Source organism: Colletotrichum fructicola (genome assembly GCF_000319635.2).
Source record: "Colletotrichum fructicola Nara gc5 chromosome Unknown KSG_Nara_v1_contig07, whole genome shotgun sequence".
NCBI lineage: Eukaryota > Fungi > Ascomycota > Sordariomycetes > Glomerellales > Glomerellaceae > Colletotrichum > Colletotrichum fructicola.
In genome coordinates, this window is record NW_027094057.1 from 3,926,479 (window position 1) to 3,949,675 (window position 23,197).

A 23,197-nucleotide genomic window follows, 5' to 3' on the forward strand; every position below is an offset into this window, starting at 1 on the left:
CTGGTCTGTAAATCCAGTGTTTGTGGTCATAATCCAGCTGCTGATACACCCCTGACATGATCTGAACTGCCCAGCCCTGTAGCCACCACTGATTCTCGCACCTCTTGAGTATCACAGCAAAATGTGCAAGTACGCTGAGTGCCTCTTGTGTCCTAAGCTCAAGTAGTGGGATGAAGTCTTCCAAGGATCTGTATATCCAGATCAAGGCATCAGCACCCTCCCACAAGTGGACCCATTGCGTCGCATCTCGCAACATGTCGATTACTCTGGCATACACTACCAGCTCGGTCACATCCGCTACCTCTGCGTTCAGGCGAGCTGCTAGCTCATCCAGGGAGCTATCTGGTGATAGATAGCCCAGCTCGGCTTGGCTGAGTTGTTGTTGAAACACCCATCTTTCGGCGCCATGATTTAGTAAAGGGGCCAGAGGGCTGTCGGAAAGACTGCCCCAAGAATGTCTGAGGATTCCATTCATCCCCTTGAGCACAGCAAGTAAGTCGTGGAAGTTGGCATCTTCGTCTAATATTGACCCGTCTGAGGATCTTTGCGGCGTGGCCAGCACTAGAACCCTTTTCTTAGCTTTCATACTGCTTCTTACTCGTACAACAACACATACCAATAATGACGTTCAATGCAGAGAAAAGGAACAGAGGCACACCATCCTGGTCACCCGAGAACCTCTCAAGCATGTCTCTTGCAGTTTCCGAGGAAATCCGGTGATACTCCAGGGCAGCTGACACATAGTGACTGCGGTCATTCGGTCTCGTTTGAGCCATATGAAGGGCTGGGATTGCGAGAAGAGACCGCATCAAGTATGTATGTCTGAGTGCCAGGCTTGGTACAGTGACCCTCCAAAAGTCTCTGAGTGCCGGCGACCATGAAAGCGTGGTATAGGTGAAGGTTGAATAAGTGTGAAGAAGTTCGAGTTGCAAGAAATCTAGGTCGCCGCCATAAGATTGTGTAGATGGGCTTTGCGTTAGACTTGGTTCTTGGTCTGGCGGACCTGTCGGATATTCGCATTGCAACTGTAACCTTTCGCATCTTGAGCATGATGGCCGATGCTCATCGCACTGTTTACAGGGGCGTGAGCTTCAGCGACGCGTAAACGTGACGACGGTGTTGCAAAAGAGCTCACCTTGACTTTTCTTCCTTTACAAGTTCTGCAACCTGTCCTTGACTTCTTATGTGATACCCTTTTCCCCGTACTCCTGTTCCTGTGTTTCTTCGGCTCCAAGGTGCCACATGGGGTTGATGTTGTAGAGTACCCTGAATCCTCTGGGATGGCGAGGCTAAGTTCATCAGCCATGTTTACGTGGTGGATGGTGATTGAGAAAGCAAGAGAATCTATGACGGAAAGATCGGGAATGAACTTTCTGCATGCCAATACGCGTTTTAAAAAGGTCCGGCTTTCAGTATGGCTTCTACGACTAGACAGATTCAACGTAACTGGCTGGCATAACCTAGTGACTGATCTGATGTCGCGTCATTTGTTGAATCATGCGTTTGTGAGGGAGGGTCTAGCCTCGCCAGTAGTTAATCGCGTAGCGAAGATAGTAGGAATGAAAAGAAAGGGGCCCACGGCAATAAGCTTAATGGAAAAGCGCCGGCAGCTCGGATGAACAGCGAGAAGTACGACAAACGCGAGGGAATTTACAACGCCGCGCTCCCTAGATTCTTGTACTGAGGAAAATTATTGCCCCTGACTTCCGGCCTGTGGAGTTGGTTGAACTTCGTTGGAGCGGGTGGCCGCGGACTCGGTGGCTCAGATACCTCGTTGATGAACGAGGCTGGACTGACCCACCTCGTTCTTCGTTCATACGCGCGAGCTCGGACTACTCCCCTTCGTTTACACCCCACGTTCTCGCTTCGTTTAACATCGTTCACTGCATGTGGGTTCATTCCTTTTTGACATGCTCTTCGGCCCACTGCGACATACCTATACGAGGCTACGAGTCTGGCGGTCTTGGGAAGTCTTCAGGCAATTCAACATGTCCTTGGCCTGTTGCACAGCCAGGATTTGCTGGGTAATGTGAGTTCACATAAGTTGTCGGGGACACCGCGAAAGCAACGTAAATAAGACGCGTATGAACAAGTCAATAAAATGCCACTCTCGAGCGCCCAGGTGGCATTCGTTAAACATCTCCTGGTTTCCTTTAAGTCAACGTCAACTCCAAGCATCTTTCACTTCTTTGCCCCAGCTCGTCTCAGAAACCCATCAATCCGGATAAGATGGATGGGTCAAGTGCTCCGGATGCCGCAGCAGCTGCCGCGGCAGCTTTTGACTTCAAGCTGTATCGCTACACGCCGTCCCTCCCAGCTGCCATTGTCAGTGTTGCGGTTTTCGCCGCCCTAACCGCATTGCATACCTGGCGCATCTTCAGAGCAAGAGCTTTCTACTTTACTGCATTCACCATCGGTGGCTTGTGTAAGTTGCTAACATCATCATCTCATCGATGCTCTGCGAGTCCGCCAAGAGTTTTCAAGGTTATTCTCAAGAGTGATCAACTAATAACGCACTCCTAGTTCAAACAATCGGATACTGTGGTCGTATTTGGAGTCACTTTGATACACTCTCTATTGGCGGCTTCGTTATTCAAGCTATCTTGATTCTCGTCGCGCCGGCGCTGTACGCCGCTTCGATTTACATGATCCTGGGTCGACTCATCCGAACTGTGAAGGCCGAACATTTGTCGCTGATCCCGGTCAACTGGGTGACTCGGATATTCGTCGCAGGTGATGTTGTCGCTTTTACTTTGCAAGCTGGAGGCGGTGGTGTCCAAGCTGCGGGCACACTGGACTTGTACGAAGCAGGAGAGAAGATCATCATCGCTGGTCTTTTTGTCCAGATTGTCGTCTTCGGGTTCTTCGTCGTCACATCTCTGCTCTTCCACGTCCGATTGAGCCGCAACCCGACCGTCACTGCACTGGAGGGAGGAACACCATGGAGGCGCTATCTTTATGTGCTGTATGCAACGAGCGCCATTATCCTCATTAGAAGCGTCTTCAGAGTGGTCGAGTATCTGCAAGGAAACAAGGGATATCTCATTTCACACGAGATCTTCTTGTACATCTTCGACACCTTGCTCATGGCGATTGTCATGACAATCTTCCTTGTTTGGTACGTGCAGGAGTTGGAACCGAAGGAACGGGCGCGATCTGTGGATGGTCGTGAGACCTCGGGATCTAGCGACTACGTATTGGATGAGAGGCGCAAATCTACGCCACTGAATGCTTGAGGGATGGTCTGGTGCCAAATACTGAGAATCTTGCGGTTCATGGAAACGTCATTAGAAGACGCGTTAGATAGCATAGAATGTTGATACCCAGGATGTTCCCAAAACCATATGCCATCATCAGCACACTACCAGTGGAGACATTGGTTCGTTGGAAAGCGAGCGAGGTGGGCGAGTAGCCAGAAACGCCCGGCAAATGTACGAGGGCCTCGGACTATCGCATTCGGATTAGCCCGAACATTACTCGGCAAGTCTCACATTACCCACTGCTAGGCCACTCACAGATCAGGGTGGCGCTTTGAGCACACGATTAGCTGCCATCTGTGGTTCTTTCATCCTCGTTTATGTTAGCTAGCCTTCGTCCCTCGTTCATTAACCTTTTCGTTCCCCAACATCCTCTTCCACCACTTCGCCTCCATTCGCCTCCGTTCCTCGTTCACCCGCTCCCAGCGCGACCTGCTATCCGTTCCGCAACGATTATGCCTTTATCGGACGGTAATGGCCGAACGTAACACGGGTCGCCGTTATTCGCGCAAACCGCACTCCAAGACGACGACTGGCTGTTTACAATGTCGGCACCGCCGAGTCAAGGTACGACGACCTCCAAGCTCAAACTTGCCCATCACTTTCTGACACTGATCTTCTCAGTGCACCGAGGAAAGACCGGCGTGCAGAGCTTGCGTTCGGCGGAATGCTGTTTGCGAGTATGCCGAGGACAGGAGGCGCCCAGGACGTGCGGCAACAAGCTCCTCCTCGGCTTCTGCGCGTAACATAAGACCTACAGACTTATCCGGACTAGAGGCGAGCGTGGATGTCATTTCTTCTAGGCGCCGTCAACCTCATACCGAAGATACGCCGATAGCTACTTCCGACCCAATTCCATCTGCCGACAAGTCTCTCGGCGCAGGAGTTTCTCCATCCAGAATAACGGCTGTCCTCACACCAGCTTCTCATACATCGGGGCCCCCTGGTCTATCCCGCCTTCAAAGCTCTTCCAATCATGATCCAGCCACTCCCCACTCAGAACATCTTTCACCATCAGCTGCCACCCCGGCTACTGTTTCCAGTCTAATACGGGAGCCCATTGCCAATGCACCTTCATTTGGAATCAATGATCTTGCACTCCTGCACCATTGGACAGTTTCAACCAGCATCGACATCTTCAAAAGCGCTCCGGTTGACTCTCTGTGGCAAGTGACTTTCCCACGGATAGGTTTCGAACACCCATTCGTAGCCCATGCCATCTTAAGCTTGGCTGCGTTGCACCTTGCATACATTAGTGCGACAAAGAACAGCCCTTACGTTGTCGAGGCAACTAAACATCACGAGGAAGCTATCAAAGGGTTTCAGGATGCCTCCAACAATATTAACAATGAAAATAGCGAAGCATTACTCGCGTGGTCGCTTCTGAATATCATCTATGTCTTCAGTATCTCGAAGCAGCTGCCAGATCAAAATAAGCGAACCGCCGCTCGTCTGCGGAGAGACCGAGTCCTTGGCATGGAGTGGATACCCATGGCGCGAGGTATCAACGCCGTATTGGTTCCAACATATCAATATTTAAAGGATGGTCCCATGAGCAGCCTCATTACTCTCGGAAACTGGAACGAGCTGGATCCGGGTGACTCATTGCCTGAGCCAGTGGATGCCCAGCTTTGTAGACTCAAAGAGACGTGGGCAAATAATAATGATGCGAAGACTTATGATGAGGTGCTGCATATCCTCAGGAAGTGCCGCATGTACGTCCTCCAGTTTAAGTCTATGAACCCTCAAACTCTTGCTCAATGGGGGTTCAATAGAGACTGGGCAGGACCTTTGACATTCATCCACTTTGTACCTCAGGAGTATGTCTCTCTTCTACACCAGCGACAACCACCGGCGCTGGTACTGTTTGCCTATTTTGGGGCTTTTATGCACGCTCTTGACGACTATTGGTTCTTCGAGGGCTGGGGAAAAGACATTGTAGAAGTGGTCGATGACCTTGTCGGAAGTTACTGGAGGTCGTGGATCACCTGGCCGATAGAGTATGTTGGTTTGAGCTGAAATAGTTTAATACCTGAAATGAGCAAAGCTACCACAAAGGCATAGTGACACACAAGTCCCAACTGTATCCGCCTAACTCAATACAGTCATCACCCCCTTTGCCACCTCCGAGTACATATGCATTCCTTCTTGACGCGATTACTGAGAATCACAAAATTCAGACCTTAGCTTCCCTCAAAGACGCTGGTGGCGGTGATGCTGAGGCAAGCTATCCATCTTCCAATGCTGGCCACCACCACCTCCAGCCAGGATCGCTCCAATCTCAGCTGGGTGGATCCAATTAAACAAAACCATGACCAAGAACATCAACAAGGCGTCAAATATGTAGAGATATGCCTCATGCTTGAGCAGGTAGCCGTCGAACCCCTGGAGATACTCGGCCGCACGGAAGACGGAACGGACCATAATCAAGAAGCTTCCCACGTACAATGCAGTCATATGCTTCCTCCATGGAATGCTGCTGTTGGAACATCCGGTTGGCGCGTTGTTGATTGCGCGATGGAAGGCTACAGCAACCACCACGAAAAGCCCAAAGCAGATGAGCTGCACGAATAGACCGACGATAATGACCTTCGCGCCGCCCTTGAGGGCGTCAAGAGTCCCCGAGGCTTGGTATCCACCACCTGAGATTCTGAGTTACCGCTATGGCGTAATTGTGGAAAAGTTTTGTTTAACTTACCTCCGCCTTGGAGAAAGAAGGACAATACGTCGCCCGCGACGAAAAGCTTGGTGAGCCATTCTTTTCGGATTAGACAATGCCCTTCTCCATCAAGAACAGTGATAATTCTGCCAAGCTCCATGTACACTGTTGCTGCATACAAAGCAGGAGCTACAAGGAGAAGAATCGACTGGATGATGTAAGGGCCAAGGGACCAGTCTGGACTCTCCTGGCCGGACTTGGCTCTGGCTGCATAGCCAATGACTTGCACTAGTCATAGAATATCAGTACATTGTTCAGAGAGCTTGGGACTTTCATAGCTTAAGGGCAGCAGTTTGGACTTACAAACACCTCCAACTGTAAGAGGAATCAAAAACCAACAACGGGACCGTACTAGTTGCCAGAAGTGAAGGATGGTGGTTGCGAGAAAGAGGAAAACGAAAACAACGGCGCCGGCTACCGTCGGATCATAGTGGTAGAGTTTGAAAACCGCTGCCCCTGATATGTCGGCGGCTGAATTATCGCGAACAATCAGATCCATGGTGTGCCGGGTCGACGCCTGTTCTGGGTGTTGTGATAAGTAGCGAGTGATGGTTATCAGGCAGTCTGAGAAGAACAAATACCAAATCCGATGATTGGAGATATCAAAGAAAGACAGAAATGAAGAATCTGCAAGTAGAAAGATCGACGACGAGTGAGTTGGTCCGATCACATTGACGGCGACCTGAGGGCTTTTGAACATACAGTTCGAGTGCTGGAAAGAGGTTTCATTGCCGACCTCTGCAGCAGAAAGGGGTCACTCATGCCAGCAGAATATCAAACACAGCCCCGAAGGAAATACATCGCAAGGCATACCACGACTACGACCGTCAGGTTCTGGGCTGCGCCGGACAGCGAAGCGGGTCTCGGGCATCCGGCTCGGGGTCAAACACGCGTTTTCGGCCCCACATGTCGGGTTTCTCGTATTCGTCCCTCGTTCCTCGCTCTTTTTGAAAATTTGGCGCGTTCACTCCGTCGTTCTACAGTGTTGAGGCATGTCCAGATGTGTCAACCCGAGTATTGACAGGTAGTCGCTAAGAGTTTTAGTGCGCGGCGTCCCGTACTCCACGATGATAGCTTTCGTCTGGGGCTCGGACTATTGTCCTCATCTGTCACTTTCTGTTAGTAGGGGGAAACCTACACCCCTTTTAATTCAGCTACGCCTCGTTTTTGAGCCTGTTGCAGTATCAAAAACTTCATGCTTGTCTCTGCTGCGAGGGGCGCCCAACAACCAACCCTGCGACGTTTTCTCAAATCTGCGCCCGATTTCACCGTCAGGCCACGAACTGGAGACCTCGTCGCAGTAAGAAATCAACTGTAGATCAATGAGCAAGCTATCAAGAAGGTCGATATTCATCTGATGCTGGCACTAGTCACCGTAGACGTGCATTGAACAGGGGATATCCGAGATACTTCTAACCGTCTACTGTTTGAGCGGATTGATGAACAAGTAATAATGATCATCATAGCCTAGTGTATTAGGTCAGATATCTTCGACGGCCGTGCTCATGCTTGTTCAGCGAGCCACCACAACATACGGCCAACAAGACTCAAGTGTGACGCTTCCCCCAGGCGTGACATCGTTCAGTGCGTATTAAGTTTCAGTTTGGTACAAGGGACCAATCGTGATCGCTATGATATAGCAAAGCCTACTCTCATTAAAGCGTGATAGCGGCTGGTCCTATACTTCATCGTAGCCAGGCGATGATATTGTCTTAACAGCTTAGATACACGGTAAAGTTGCAAGAATAATGGAAGCAGGAGACAGTAACTCCTACGTGTGCAGCGCAGCACTGTGAATATCGAGAAAGGCAGTGCTGGCCTGCCTCATTGGCAATGTCAAGGACGCATCGGAGCGCATGATGATGAGCTAGGTCTTATTCCATACCTTGACACCTATTAGGGGTCGAAAGTGTCCTTAGAGTTTGGAATACGCGTGGTGATAGAATGATATGTAGGTAACCGGTTGATGCAATAGAGAGCAGCTGATGTTTTCAAAACCCATCTACCTAGTGCAACATTTGTACTAGTCGAAATATTAGCCTTCGACCTCGTTATACGTGGCATCACACTTACCTCCAGCGTTTGCTCGCAAATCGGTACTGAGTCTGCGGGGAATGTCGTTTTCTCGTTGAAGCTGACAACACCCCCGTAAGATTGGCCGGCTTGGCACGACACAGGTCTTTGCTTCTGGCATGCGATGCCCCAATAGGTCACTTCGGTAAGGACTCGGCAATCCCCTCGAGAGACAACAGTTCCGAGGGGACTGCACTCGACGGCAGAGAGCCAATGGAATGCCAAAGAAAGAATGAAACTAAGCGATATCGAATGCATGGCGATGGCGGATTAGTTGGTGTTGTAGGTTGAACGGCCCTGAGACAGTGAAAGAGAAAAGCTTGTTACAAGGACAATTAAGGTAGGTTGGGAAACCTATTTACTTATTAGACTGACTGTGTTACTCTAGGTAATACTGCCGAGGACCCTGTCCTGGGGCATTCGACTGCCGTATTAGCACGCTCCATTAGCCCCTTAACCCAGGATGTACTAATGAAGTTGGAGGGGCCCCCATTATCAATCCAATCTGTGATTTCTTGACAACTTTCGACTTCGAACAACCTCGTGCCGGACACAAGCCACCCTGATGGGAGGGTCATGACTGCCTATCGTCATTAACACGCTCGGTGACTGCGAAGGCCCCGACGGTTGCTAAACCAAGTAAACGACTGTCACGAGTCACGATTCGTGGCCCTGGCGACCATGCGCATCCACTCATGACAAGCCTACCGCTCGGTTTCGCAAAGCGGCGAGTCGTAAGTGGACATGCTCATTTGGGAAGACACGGAAAACGCGATCATTCAATCGCGCTGGCGAGGCACGTCCGGACTCTCCGTCCTGGATGCTCAACCACCTGGGACTCACGGATATCTTTCGCGATACTTCAGGGCACCTTCAGCCACTAAAATAGAGACTTCCAAGTATTTATCTGCATAATAGACTTCCGCCTTGAGTTTATTCCCCGGTGCCGGTTAAATAAGACTTGGAGTAGGGCGCCAGCAAGGACTAGGAAGAAACACCATCGAAAGTGGGTACTAAGCCGCAGCCAACGGCTCTTCACGCCTCACGCAATTCAACTTGTTAGAACTTCTACTAAGACTGCAATAAACTTCTCCTTCCAGGCCCCTTCCGACATTAAGCTTATTAGAGAGGATTTTTCGTTTTATGTAAGCCAACAAAGATGTCATCTTTCCGTAATCACAGGATTTGCGTATCAATGGCACATTTCCGGTCTTCATAAATGTAGCTGTGGTCGTTAATTCACTCTGGGCAGCGTCTTCTTCACTCTCACATGAGATATTGCGCGGAATCGGGAAAGCAGTTGTAGGCTTTCGGTGCATGTGCGTCTTAGCGAAGTTGTCCAAAGCTGCAGTTATCGTTTCAGATCCCAAGACAGGAGTTCAATGAGGACAAAGCAGCAGGATGTATCCGTAATTTCCAGGGCCCGGCCCGGTAATGTATCCGGCTCGCTTAGTGTAAACTTTCTCTTTGCCCATCAGGCGATGGAAGGTAAGGGCAACCAATTGGAACAGACAAAAATCTCAGGGATGCCCTTGACCTCGTATGCCCGGGCTGTTCCGCACTCAATACTGCGGAACAGCCCGGGCAGGGAAGAGCTGAGGCAGTTGTAAGACGAATGTGAACTCCATGCCTAATTTCAAAATGTTGCTCATTGACATGCAAGACGGTTACTCGCCTCGCGCAACAATAGTGCAGCTGAGCTTCGGATTGAACCCAGCCTTATCCATAGGGGGGAGTTGGCTTATTACAGAAACAATAAGGAGAATGAACGGATCATTGATGACTACTACGTAGCGAACGAAGTCGATCTTGATGGGGAAAACCCCTCTTGTACGTGAATCCGTTAGGCGGGGGGCAAAAAGCTGGACGCTTTAGGATCCGTAAGACATGATCATAGAACAATATCCGAGGGTCCTTGCAACGTGCTTCTAAGCGCATCGAGTAGATGTCCTTTTGCGACCTGTGTTACTGCACACAATCGTCTATCCAGGTGTGACTGATCGAATGTTACTTCCATTACTTTCTGAGGACTTTGAGTTAGGCTCCAGGCTGGGGAGCATACTCGACAGCGACGGATAGCCAGCTCTTAGAACTATTCTTTCAGGCCTGTTTGCAAATAAGGAGACAGAGGGGGCAGCTCATACAGGTGACACACACTAAGCTACACCTCGGAAGCTACTTGAGTGTCTACAAAAATGTGCAGTGAGTGACAAAACATCCATTTTCCTTCAATTAGATCAGTCTTACACGTCCGCTAAACTTTCGCAGCGCAAGGCTTAGCTCTCATATACCAAGCTCAACAAGCCCTGTATTTCAATGCGTGATACACTTGGAATAGTCCTTATTTGCCGGGCAAGATTTGACATGGTGGCCTCCTCCCGTGCCCGGCGTGCCTGGCTGCACAGGCTGTCCCTTTTGCCTGGTAACTGGGTAATGGCCCCAAGTGTAGTTCCACTTCTCAACGCGAGATGCGTGGAAGGCCTTCCGGTCGTTGATTGCCTCCACGTTAGCGGCGTGTTGTTTCGGGTCTCTTCGTGGAGCTAGGGGTAGGACTCTTCGACGTCTCAGGGGCGGTGGATTGACTTCGTTGTTTGGGCCAGGATAGCTCGCGACATCGGGGTAGTTGGCGGTGTCGGGATAGCTCACAGCATCGGGATGATTCGCGGCGTCGGGATAGTTTGCGGCGTCGGGGTAGTTCTCACTGTTGGGATAGTTCGCAGCGTTGGGATAGTTCGTGACTTCGGGGGTAGGGTTATGATATGGCAGAGGATCGATGGTATAAGGAGCATCGAAGGTATCAGGAGCTTCGGGGGCCTCGGGGACCTCAGGGGCTTCGGGGATACTGGGCTCCTGCTCCTGCTGCGGTTTCGACGTTACAGCTACGGCCGGGACCTTTCCAGTCATCCCTTTTGGAGGCGGTGGAGGTGTGCCTGCTGTAACCAGCCTTGCCTCATCCCGCAAGCGGGCTACTGGCGCCGCTATGGCCGGACCAACGATGATGAGAAAGAAGACATTCGAGACAAGCATCTTGATGAAGGCCGTCTTGTGTTACCTCTTGAGGATCTTCGTACCAGTTTCAAGAAACCTCGAGGGCTGATGATAGCCCCAGTTATTCTGCAAGCTGCTTAGAAGATGCTTAGAATATTTATCACAGATGCTGTTGGTCTGTTAGCCCTTCGCCGCTCTGCCTCGGTCACTCAACTGCTACTTACCTCTTTACAATCAGCCCGCATAGCCAGCCAAAGGCTAGAAGGTCAAGCACGAATCCCATGACTCACGCTCTTTGGGTTTCTCTTCAATGTTCTTTTGTTTTTATGTTATTCCCGCCTACATGTCATGAAATTGGGTTTGTGTTCAGTGAAGACATGAGAATCATTCCCCGAAACGGATCGACGTCGAGGGTTATGTCTACGCATGCCAAATTTGCCAGAAATGGAGAAGAAGATGCCATCCGAATTTCTATCCACGCAGACGAAGCTTTACGCGTATCCCACCTGAACACAAGCTAGCGATGCCTGGCTCATGATTTCCATTGCCGGCAGTTCATCTCAGGCGCGCCCGTGATCACTCACTACATTAGACGTTGGAGTTGCCTGCCCTGGCAGTGCGCACGGCCGTCTCCGTGAGATAGTGTGCCCCGACAAACTGTTAGATCAAAACTACCATCTTTTAACCCCTCATAGGGCGAGTAGGGCGGAACGGAATGCAAAGTAAGAAGATTTGGCTAGCTTACTGACAATTGATAATATCTCGAAAGGCAAAATTGGAGTGCGGATTTAGAGTTGCGGACAAAGGGACCAAGAAATCCTCGAGAACCACGATATTTAAGCTTTGGTCTCAGTAAGCACCGTTCAGGGCCAAACTCTGTATACCCAAGGCCTTCAGCCGTTGACTTTGGAAATCGATGTTTTCTGCTATAGGATGTATTATAGTAGCGAGCAGAATGGATTGCATGTTGTTTATCAACCAAGGAAGTATACGTCAACAGTACGAATTGACTTCCAATGTGCTCTGCGGGCACCAATAGTCAGTTGCGTCCACGGTTCACCAAAACCTCTCAAATCTCGGAATTATCGCCCTGACCTCGCTCTCGGACTACTCTTCCATGATCGGCTGCACGAACAAGAGGGGGAGCGGTCGTATTACTCGGATGTCGGCAGATACATTCGTCGTCATCGCGGGATTCAAGATCACCCGATTGACGAAGCCCGCGGGGTTGTGCTTCTTTAGCAGCTCATCAATGGAGGCAATTATGCCTGGATGTGGAAGTCGTTTCCACTTCAACACCATTCTGATGAGTACACGGAGTAATCCGTTTATTTTGATTGAAAGGCAAAAGCAGTAAGTTGCGAAAGAGCATGCCCGAAGTCTTTTCTGGGGATGATGAGAGCCTTTTTGGTGGAACTTCCATCAGAGCAGAAATCATGCTTGATTCATCTCGTGGCCAAAAGGCTCTACCTTCAATTTTGGTGGATGAGTGGAATTGCTGTGAGGTACCGCGCGACGTCCAGACATCCAGAGCAACCGAGTCATAGCAAGCTGAGGAGCCTCCAGATCCTTTTACAATGCCTGCGATATCATAGACAGTCAATGATACACGAGCTTAGAAACAACCCTCATATTTTCTCTTGAACTTGGCTACTCCTTGTTTCCGGCCTCTTCTGCCCTCTCGCCAGCACTTTCTTCCTCATTAAATACCTTAGGATCTTTGTACTTTAAATACCCAAGGCACTCCCCCCCTGGCTGTACTTAACGGCAATCAGAATTTTTGTGCCTAGGTCTATCTCAAAGGATAAATAGCCTTCATGCTTAGAGCTTGGAGCCGGACTTTCATGTTATCATGGATCATTCTGTGTTCATCGCGACATGGTGGTGATGCATGGGTCGAGGTGAACGATGGACAATGGACTTACGAAAAACCCCGCCTCCTTCGGCGTGACCAACAGTTCCGTCACCGAAGATTGCCCGGGTCCGGAGCGGAGCGATCTAGGGTGTCCAGTTGCGTCAACACTGGGTTTGAGCGCGATGCGAACCGCGGCCTCCTCCTACTCGTCTGCAGCCCAGCTCCTCCGGAGCAGAGCACAGGAAGGTTCATGTGAGGAAGTTTGTGAAGAAGTTTCCCTCGCGCAAGCAGAAGCTCATGAGGTATGATTGCCTGGTGCAGGGCACTAAACCCGCGTATCACCTGAGAGGAGCGAGCAACCTGCTGAGGCGTCCGTGTGGACGCAGGCAAATGAGCTTGCTGGGTCGTATGGTCGACTGTATCTGCGGGTATAAATCGCCATGTCATGCTTTTCAAAGTTCTTCATGTAAATCCTGTACTCGAGCAAGTCCAATGTTTGGCATGGCCCCCGCCTCGACGCGTCCATCGCGCTGCGGCTACGCCCGATGGATTGGCCTTTGGCAGAGCCACGATGGAGATGAGGGGCATCATCACCTTGCTGTGGGCGATGATCGCATCTTGGGATAGGCTATCCTCTAATTCAAAGCTGAAGATCACGGCTGTATCAGGTCTTGTTGACGAGACCTCAGACGCTGTGCCTGACTACCGGTTGACTACCAAGAAGATCCACCAGAATCGCATTCTTCAAGTTGCTTGTATTGACGAAGACCCTCAGGCCTCTTGAGAAAGTGATGCTCTGCCATTTTGGAGAACTATGATGGCGGACTTGCGGTAACGGGCCCGTTGGAGTCAGAGTCTTCGTAGCCATTCCGATGGCGTCGCGAATGCCCGACTCAGAGTCAACCATGAGCTGTTACTTTTGTGGGAGTCTGTATATGCAGCATATGATTTCGCCCGACTAGCTTGGCTAGAGCTTGGGAAGATTGTGGGAAGCTACGGAACTTCATTGTCACATCTTCATTACGCTTCAAAACCGCGATGTCCCTCAGTTCACGTCAAGCCAGAGGATATCATATTGAAAGAAGGCCGGTCGAGCACCGGGAGGTGACCATTGTCCGGGACCCGCACGTCGAGTTTCGGACGGCCGGCTACCGTGACCATTTTACACGGCCAGCAACGTTTCTCGTTCATCAGGACAAGCCCTTGGCCAATTCATCGCTTGAAAGTATGGTCGCAGTATCTACAAGCTACAATTTACTGTATTGTGGATCTCGGGCCGATAGATAGCATAGATAGCGCTCGCTCAGTGGCAGTGGGTGTGAACCGGTCCAGGCTCTGAAAGTAGTAAACATTCCATTGATGAGCCAACACAACTGGAAGGAAACCATGACAAATTGTTTCGTGTTGGGTGAGATGTACGGCTGTCTTGGGGGCAAGTGAAGGCGAGGTTGGCCACACTCTCGCGTAAAATAGCATCTGTTGCGACAAACGTCCAGCAGGGCGATTAGTTTGCACGGGCGGCCGCCGCTAGCACGGGTCTATGGATGGCAGGATGCTGTAGTTGATACAAATGAGGAGAAATCCATCTCAAACAACGCGTGATGTGGGCGCGACTCCGGGTATCTTATAGTCTCTGATCCTCTGGAAAGATCTTTGGTATTCGCGTGGCACCTTGCGCGGGAAGAGGTGTCGTTAAAAGATGCTCTTTCTGCGGATGGGGCCGCAAATGCTCCGCGCGCTGGCCTGGGCAGCCTACAGGATGCATTGTCTGTTGTCAGATTATTTACAGCGTGGTAAGCTGGGTTGGAGGCCCCCACGACACCCTTGATGGTGGGCCGATGTCGGTGGAGGCAGTCTTGCATGCAGTGGTTTCCTGTTGGGGCAAGAATTTCCTGGGGCGAAGTTGACACGATAAATGGGAAAGTCTTGGGTTATTTGGCATTCACAACCGCTTGTAGGATTGGTGCTGTGACTCCTGTCATTTGAATGGTCGCATCGGTCTTGTTGGTGGACCGTCTCCGTTTCTGGGTCGCCATCATCTCCGGCGATGGGATGGGTACGGGCTGGCCTCAAAGCTGAAGGCTGCAAGATATGTAGCCTGAAGCAAAGTCGCAAAAAACCTTGCGATGGGATCCGGGGCTCGTGGCGCCACTTTGAAAGATTGCTTTGACTTTGGGTTGGCAGGCTGCCAACCTCTTGGCATCGCCAGCTTGGGTCATTGTGGGTTGACGATCCGCGCATCGTCGCGTGGCACCGCCGTGATCCGGCTCTCAGTACGGTCCGCGCTGGATTCCGCAATCAAGCTGTTGGGAATTGGGTCCCGAGACACTGTCATGTTCCCGGGTAGCGCTCATGCTGGATCGGCAATCGCGCTTCATGGAAGGGCCTTTTCCCTCATAGAGCCAGCGGCAACTTGATCGACTTCGAAAGCCCGCTTGGCCCAGTGGTCTGGATTAGTGCTCTCTCGCCGGTGGGAGGAGGCGTCTAGATCGGCAAGGGACGCTGACGTGACGGCTAAGCGGCATGATTCCCGTCTTCTGGTATCAGTACGCATAACTTCCGAGACATCGCCACGATCGAAGTTGGAGACAGGGCATGAGAATATCCTCAGAAGGCTGAGAGACGCTTTCTGTAAGGCACCGACGCCGGTGCATGAACCTGGCTCCGACTGCCGCCCGACTAGAGTGGTATGCAGGGCTCACGAGACATCCGTGGATGGTATTGCGGCACAGCACAGCAAGCGCGTATCAAGAGCTGAAATCGGGTGAGGCTTCGATCAAGGCCGATTGTCGGCCTTATTGGTATGTTGGCGTCGTGGCACGCGGAACTATTCGGAGTCAGTACGGCTGTGGAATGGCTTTCCCATTATCAATGCCAAAAGCTGCGACGTTGTCATTGAGTCCATGATGTCCACGATTCTCTGGTAGCAGTGACTTCGTCTGCAGATACTTGGCTCCAGTGTAACACTGCTCGGCACGCGGAAGACACTCGTAGAAAAGCGGTCTTCGTGGGGACCTTTCCCGGGACTGGGGATCGGGATGGATGAACGATTGAGATGGGAGATGGAATCACAGAGAGGCGAGGTGGAAGTGGCGGATGTTGTCGGCCAGTCAGCGAGCCTGATGATCTGATAAGATTGCTAAAAGCGGGGCCGAATCAGATAAAAATTTTGCATCAGCGCCATTGGAACGGCCCCACCGCCTAAAGTGACACTAAAGGCGATGGACCAACCAATGGCCGCCGTTGGGGGACCTCCTTCCCTGCAAGAGTGGGTGGGGTGCGTTCACCACTGATCGCTCCTTCCAGTTTTCCAGTTCGATCCTTCCTTCCCGATGTTCTGCTTGTTCTGGGAAGGCAGGTTCCATTTTCCAACTGTCAAGCACGACCTGGCCCCCCCTCACCTGCCAATTGGCAGTCGCCATGAACTGTGGCCTCTCGTGCCCGGCCAAGTTCACGTCGCATTTTCCTCCTCCACTAACCCCCGGTCAACCTTGAAGTCAAGCTTTTTTCTGTCTTTATTTGGTGCCTCGGCTGGGGTACTTTCGGGCTCCGGATCCTCGCAAAGACCCGCAACTCGAAAGAACTTCTGTCCAGCAAGCTCCGCCATTGAGGGCGACAGCTCCGTCCGGTCGGCCGCCTCTGCTAGGTACATCTCGAGCTAGGCTTGACGATTTCGAGACCACTCGAATGGCTTCAGCTGCGTCAGAAATGCAAACATCTTGCGACCAGAGGGCGTCAACACCCGGTCATCCTCCGTCTCTCGCCACAGAATCATCGTCCATAGCTTCAGGCTGGGAAAGGCAAACCAAGGCCACATGAAGCGGCGATCCACCGAGCTCGAATCAGGCCAGCTTCTTACAGCAATCCACTCGCCAACGCCCGAGACAAGTGGCAGCGAGCTCTTTTCCGACCAATCTGACATGTGAGGCCATGGATCGATGCCACCAACGAGTGACCCGACACTGGTAACCGAGCTGCAGCTAGGGCTTCTTTCGGCGCATCGGCTCCTAACGGCAGGCTTCCACCCTTCACGCATCTGCACGCACGATTCACCATTGCGACGCCAAGCAACTAGAACCTCTTTCCACTCTTCAGCTGTCCATCCGAAGCATCCTCTAAGAATCTCATGCTCTCGGAGGGCTTCCTTTTACATCGATTGCCGCCTGCGACATGTCTCTCCACTCCGTCGGAACGCGCCCAACGACCTGGACCGGTCAAGTCAATCTCCCTTGACTTGATTTCGTAATTCTGCGGCCATCCGTACCAGAAGACAATGAATGGCACCACTACAGCCCGAGTCGTCAGAGTGGAACACCGGCGTGGTCTGGCTTGCTTACCACAACCCAGAACCGTCCGTCTGCCACCGCTGATCCTAGCCATCCCGTGGACCCTTCCCCACCACCCAAAACCGCCAGACGGTTCTTTTGCGCGGGCGAGAGCTGGACATCCAGGCACACGAGCCTGGCACACGAGCCTGTTGGTGCTAGTCCTGGGCGTGGTGGAGGTGTGGGTGGCTCTCGCCTCTGCCTTAGCGTTGACATCCGTCAAAATCAACCTTCAACATCGCATCGCCGAGCCGATGTCCTTGCATGGGCTTGCCGGAGGGTCCCGTACCATGTTGTATATAACCAGCTCGCCACGCTGCCCTCCATCGGGTAGCTTGTGTCGCTCCCAGCTGCATTCCTTCTCACGACAGCAAGAAACGAGCCCCCTTGTTGCTCTACTGCGCCGCTGAGCCTGGTCCTCGCACATTTTACCATCAAACGAAGCCGGCTTCCGATTAGACAACCAATCGAATAGACAACACAGCGATAATGGGTTTGTTCTCCAAGAAGGCTCCCGCCGAGGAGCAGGTGGCCGTTGAGCCCGCCGAGCCTTTGCCGGCTGGCGATGAAAAGTCGCTGAGAAACACCGCCGAGAAGTCCAGCGAGGAGGACCTCGTGGGCAAAGATGTTCAAGCTGGTGTTGCTAAGGTTGAGGGTATGACGGCAGTCTGGACGAAGCGCGACCTGATCATTGCCTACGTCTTGTGAGTAGCTCGAGTGGAGGCTCTGGGGAACCGATTTGCTAACAACCCATTCAGTATCTGGCTCTTCTACGTCGTCACCGCCATCCAAGAAGTTTCCATCCGTGTCCTGACGCCTTTCGTCACCAGCAGCTTCTCGCTGCACTCTCTGACAGCAGCAACGAGTATCATGTCAACTCTAATTGCTGGCCTCATCAAGCTGCCCCTGGCCAAGATCCTTGACACCTGGGGCCGTCCTCAAGGTCTCTCCTTGATGCTTGTGTGCTGGATGCTCGGTTTCATCATGATGGCGGCATGCAACAATGTCCAGACTTATGCTGCCGCACAGGTCTTCTACTCCACTGGGTAAGATGCCGTCTTTCCGTCAGACGAATCAGCGGCTAACTTGCAGATCACAGAGCCCAGGGCCTTAGCTACTGCATCACCATTTTCATCGCCGATACCTCAACACTGAAGAGCAGAGCCCTCATGCTGTCATTTGCCACGTCGCCTTACATCTTCCTGACCTGGGCCGCCGGACCGATTACCGAGAGTCTTCTCAAGGAGGGCGGTATTGGCTGGCGCTGGGGTCTGGGCATTTGGTCCATCGTTGCCCCCGTCGTGATTTGCCCTCTGGTCGGTCTCTTTCTCTGGAACCAACGCAAGGCTATCAAGCAGGGCGTCATTCAGGACCGCGGCGCTATCAAGAACATCTCTCTTGCCAAAGTCAAGGCGTTCCTCATTGAGGTGGATGCTTTGGGCATCCTCATTCTTGCTACCGGCATGGCTCTTTTCCTCCTGCCATTCAGCTTGTACTCTTACCAGGCCGACGGCTGGCGCTCCCCCATGATCATCTCTTTCATCATCATCGGTTTCCTCCTGATCATTCTCTTTGCTGTCTATGAGAAGTTCTGGGCCCCAGTCACCTTCATCCCTTTCTCCCTGCTGATGGACCGAACCGTCTTCTTCGGCGGATTGATGTTTGTCTTCCTGTTCTTCAACTCGGCTGTTTGGGGTTCTTACTTCACCTCCATGCTCATGGTTGTCTGGAACACCTCTGTCTCACAGTCCACCTACATCGGCAACATCTACCGCACCGGATCCTGCGGTTTCTCCCTGATCATATCTGGCTTGATCTACAAGACCGGTCGTTTCAAGCCATTCGCTCTCTTTTTCTGCATCCCTCTTATGATGCTTGGTGTTGGCCTCATGATCTATTTCCGTCAGCCGGACAAGGACATTGGATACGTTATCATGACCCAGATCTGTAAGTTGCCCGTTGCGTCAAGTTATTCTACCTCACTAACTTTTGCAGTCGTTGCTTTTGCGGGTGGCCCTTCCGTCATTTGCGGAGAGATGGCTATGCTTTCTCCCTCCGACCATCAGCATGTGGCAGTCATCTTCGCCGTTCTCGATCTGTTTGGCAGCATTGGCTCCACGGTTGGCTACACCGTCGCATCAGCCATTTGGACCGGAACCTTCAAGAAGAATATTGCGAAGTACACGCCCGAAGGAACTCCTGTCGACCAGATCTACGGAGATATCTACTCGCAGCTTGGCTACCCTGTCGGATCTCCTGAGCGCATCGGAATCCAGCGTGCTTACGGCGACTCGCAGCGCATCATGCTCATCACCAGTGTGTGCCTGTTGGTCGGTGCACTTGGCTCCGTTGCCATGTGGAGAGACATCAACGTCAAGAAGGTGAAGCAGGTGCGCGGAAACGTTGTTTAAGTGGAATGGTGCGGCATATGATACCCCTTTTGCATGGCGGAAGCCGTTCGCATCACGAAGAAAACAAGTTCCTTAGTTGAGACGACATATCTCAACGGACTTCCATACTATATATCTAATTTAATTGATGGGATGTGGATGACAGTTTACCGAACACTACTCTAGTGCTCGCTTGTCCCGGTGTCTTCGCCCATGTCTCCCTTACAGAAATCTTCCAGCATGATGGCAGTCGACGATTCTCTTGGAAGATCGGCCGCTTGGGCTGCATCCATCCAGCGAGCCGGTGCTACCGGGGTATCTCTTCCGGCCACGTGGCGACTGGCTTGGCGAACATGGGGTTGGCACATGGGGTTGGCACATGGCGAGAGCGTGAGGATCCAAGTTGATCGAAGGCGTTTCGCCTGTCCTTCACGTCTACTTTGTTGCCTCAATGGATGAGATAGAATTCTCTCATAGCGCGAAGACATTTTTCCAATGCCGACCCTTTTCGAGTGAGAGGGACAATTTCGGCACGAACGTCGACCATCTTTACCCCAAACAGGACCAATGCTACCCAGACCCTATTTCACCGTCTTGGCACGCGCTCAACCCCCCGCGATTGCTAGCATCCAGCGCATGCAATCCTGCAAGAGAAAGAATTTCCTCCATTGAGATGGTGAATTGAGAGTGGATCGATTACGCCTCCATTATCGACATAGAGTTACACACAATAACAGCACGACTTTGGAGTAGGCTATGCAATTCCAGCCCATGAACCCGGCCGAATGGCGGCTCACCGAGGGCAAGATAACGAGGGCATTGCCACGGTATTAATATGAGAAGTCCATTCTCCTTCTCTACCTTCTTTGGCCTGATTCTCAGCGGCGGCTTGTCTACTCTCTCCCGTTAACCCATTCCCGGAGGTGGTCCTCACTTCTCACACAATGCGTACCTCCTTCCCCATCCTCGCTCTCACGAGCAGCCTCACTCTCACCAACGCAGCCCGGGCCTACTCAGAGTGGCTTGCCTCCTCCTTCATCGACCGCCAAGCCCCCATCGACGCAGGCTACGGCCCCGCCGTCCTCTGGGAAGGCATCGCCCGCGCGGGCGCCCACATCTCCCCGACCTCGCCCCTTCTCAAAGCCGCCGAGGCCAAGGTTTCGTCGCTCGTCAGCGCAGACGGCACGCTCGACGGCTGGGACCCGGAGTGGTACTCCCTCGACGACATCCGCATCGGCAACAACCTGCTGTACTTCTACCAGCGCTCCGGCGACGCGAAGCTCAAGACCGCGGCGGATGGGCTGCGGCAGCAGCTGAACCGCTGGCCGCGCACGCCGAGCGGCGGGTTCTGGCACCGCGCGCCCATCTACGAGGACCAGATGTGGCTGGACGGGATATACATGGCGGACACCTTCTACGCGACGTACGTCAGCCTGTTCGAGAGGGAGAATGTGACGGCCTGGGAGGAGATTGCGCTGCAGTTTGACCTGATTGAGGAGCACTGCCGCAACCACACGAGTAACCTCCTCGTGCACGGGTACGACGAGGCCAAGGAGGCGGTGTGGGCGGATCCCGTCACCGGCGCGAGCCCGCTGGTGTGGAACCGCGCGGTGGGATGGTACTTCATGGCGCTCATCGACACGCTGCAGGTGTACCCGACTGACCTGCCGGGGTATGCGCGGCTGCTGGGGTACTTCGTCACATTGGCGGACGGGCTGGAGCGCAGCCGGGACGCAGGGGGCGGGTGGTGGTTGATCATGAACGAGGGGTACGAGACGCGGAAGGGCAATTACATCGAGGCGAGCGCGACGGCCATGTTTGCGTATGGGCTGTTGCGGGGCGTGAGGGACGGGTTGCTAGAGGAGAAGTATAAGGCGGTAGGGCTGAAGGCGTATGAGCTGTTGGTGGATGAGTTCGTAAGGGAGGACGGGAACGGGACGATTAGTTTCTTGGGGACGGTGCAGGTTGGGAGTTTGAACTCGAACGCGAGCTTCGAGGTGAGTTTTTCTCTTTTGATTCTGGCTTCACTGTTGGGAATGTTGCTAATGAGTGTGCGCGCAGTATTATACGAGTATCCCGCTTGTCGAGAATGATGCGAGAGGGTCTGGGGCGTTTTTGTTTGCTGCTATTGAGGACGAGCTTCTCTAGACGAGGCGCGAGGCCCGACTGCTGAATGACGCCAATATGTGCTCGAATGAGGCGTAGCTAGAGGACTTGCTCTGAGTAATGGACAGAATGTGAGCTTGTATCATCTTCTGCAAATATCTAGAAAAGTTACAGGATCATTTTGGACCATATTGGCCTCATTCAGCAGCTTCAGAGATAACAACACAGCAATGGAAGTCTATAGAGAGGCCCTGATTTCACCAACCTGCAAAATAATTCATCCGCACCTAGGTTCATCCCAAATCTTACCCTCCGGACTCCGCATCATCTTTCAAACGATCTTAGTCATTCCCGTTGATCCTTTTTCGAACGTTCTCGGTCGCGAGTTGTGGACATTGTTTCGTGGGCCAAACCACGCCGCTGCGGGATCAGAGGGGGGCGGCAGATGATGTCATCCCGACATGATCCTCACTCGATCCCGAAAGGGAGCAAGACACGGTTCTCCACGCGGCGGCTGGGACATCAGCATGATTCACATCGCTACGTCATCCGGGCACGTTCTAGAACTTTGAATTGAGGCGTTTTATTTTCGGTTCAATGGCGCGCGTGGAAAAACGCAGAAGTCCCTGCAGCGTTGGATCTGAAGCAGTTCTGTCCTTATCGATACCGACACCAACGTCAACAACCTGATGACTATTGTGTCGCGCCAAATAAGAATTACTGCATTGTTCAACGTTGCACGATCTACCACGCATACGATTTAGCAGAAACTTTAAACTTATAACTAATGGCGTCGCACGCGGAAGAGCGCGCAACGCAGCCAACGGCGCCGCCGGCAGCGAACCCCGCAATGACGGTGCAGGAGCCCGGACCCTCGAAGAACCCCGCTGCACCCACCGAGAGCTCTGCCTCCGAGACGGAAAGCAGCACCCAAGACTCGAGAAACCAGGTCGCGGCGCAGCAACAACAGCAGGGAGTTCGTCGTCGGGAGGGGCGGCAGCGGCAGGTGTACGAGTACCAGCAGGGAGAAGACGGGTCCACGGCGCAGCAGGTTGCGCCGCAGAACGGGCAGCAGGTGCAGAGTAAAGGCAAGGGGGCGCCTTCGGTGCGGCTTGACATGGATCTTGATGTCGATATTGAGTTGAAGGCTAAGATCCAGGGCGATTTGACGTTATCGATACTGTGAGTGCTGGATCCGTTGAGATGAGGTGAGTTGACACTGACGATGTCGTAGGGGAGGAAACCAGGAGAAGAAGAAATGAGTGGATGGATGAGAATGGGTTATGATGGTATGAGATTAATGTAATCATGTATTTGTATGAGTTGCATGCGCGAGTGTCATTGTGGAAAGGCGACGCTCAGCAAAGGGCACTGTATATAACAAGAAGGGCAGGTTGAAAGTCATCAAATTGAACACACAGCATCGGTCTCTGCGCTGCACATGATTCTTCATGTAAAGGTGAGGTCGATTCTCATTACACCAA

The 23,197-nt window shown here is 52.3% G+C and overlaps 7 protein-coding genes across 7 annotated transcripts; 4 read left to right on the forward strand and 3 right to left on the reverse strand.

Annotated features, from left to right (window-relative positions):
- Positions 1–2,229: 2,229 nt before the first annotated feature.
- Positions 2,230–3,236, forward strand: RTA1-3 (Protein RTA1; the record flags this gene model as incomplete). Its single annotated transcript, XM_032036630.1, has 2 exons — positions 2,230–2,425; positions 2,524–3,236. 2 exons carry the CDS (start codon positions 2,230–2,232, stop codon positions 3,234–3,236), a joined length of 909 nt encoding a protein of 302 aa, XP_031884526.1.
- A 2,214-nt stretch (positions 3,237–5,450) lies between these two features.
- RTA1-4 (Protein RTA1) lies at positions 5,451–6,475 on the reverse strand (the record flags this gene model as incomplete). Its single annotated transcript, XM_032036627.1, has 3 exons — positions 5,451–5,899; positions 5,956–6,204; positions 6,280–6,475. 3 exons carry the CDS (start codon positions 6,473–6,475, stop codon positions 5,451–5,453), a joined length of 894 nt encoding a protein of 297 aa, XP_031884678.1.
- A 1,503-nt stretch (positions 6,476–7,978) lies between these two features.
- CGGC5_v012824 (uncharacterized protein) lies at positions 7,979–8,307 on the reverse strand (the record flags this gene model as incomplete). Its single annotated transcript, XM_032036626.1, has 2 exons — positions 7,979–7,999; positions 8,050–8,307. The coding sequence occupies 2 exons, from the start codon at positions 8,305–8,307 to the stop codon at positions 7,979–7,981; spliced, it is 279 nt and encodes a 92-aa protein (XP_031884679.1).
- A 2,055-nt stretch (positions 8,308–10,362) lies between these two features.
- On the reverse strand, positions 10,363–11,076 carry CGGC5_v012825 (uncharacterized protein; the record flags this gene model as incomplete). The annotated part of the gene is made up of 1 exon (XM_032036625.1): positions 10,363–11,076. One exon carries the CDS (start codon positions 11,074–11,076, stop codon positions 10,363–10,365), a length of 714 nt encoding a protein of 237 aa, XP_031884680.1.
- Positions 11,077–17,706: 6,630 nt separating this feature from the next.
- On the forward strand, positions 17,707–19,628 carry MFS2-0 (MFS siderochrome iron transporter 1; the record flags this gene model as incomplete). Its single annotated transcript, XM_032036624.1, has 4 exons — positions 17,707–17,921; positions 17,976–18,263; positions 18,317–19,164; positions 19,213–19,628. The coding sequence occupies 4 exons, from the start codon at positions 17,707–17,709 to the stop codon at positions 19,626–19,628; spliced, it is 1,767 nt and encodes a 588-aa protein (XP_031884681.1).
- Positions 19,629–20,551: 923 nt separating this feature from the next.
- yteR-1 (Unsaturated rhamnogalacturonyl hydrolase YteR) lies at positions 20,552–21,755 on the forward strand (the record flags this gene model as incomplete). The annotated part of the gene is made up of 2 exons (XM_032036623.1): positions 20,552–21,604; positions 21,669–21,755. 2 exons carry the CDS (start codon positions 20,552–20,554, stop codon positions 21,753–21,755), a joined length of 1,140 nt encoding a protein of 379 aa, XP_031884682.1.
- An 808-nt stretch (positions 21,756–22,563) lies between these two features.
- On the forward strand, positions 22,564–22,975 carry CGGC5_v012828 (uncharacterized protein; the record flags this gene model as incomplete). Its single annotated transcript, XM_032036622.2, has 2 exons — positions 22,564–22,895; positions 22,948–22,975. The coding sequence occupies 2 exons, from the start codon at positions 22,564–22,566 to the stop codon at positions 22,973–22,975; spliced, it is 360 nt and encodes a 119-aa protein (XP_031884683.2).
- Positions 22,976–23,197: the final 222 nt, after the last annotated feature.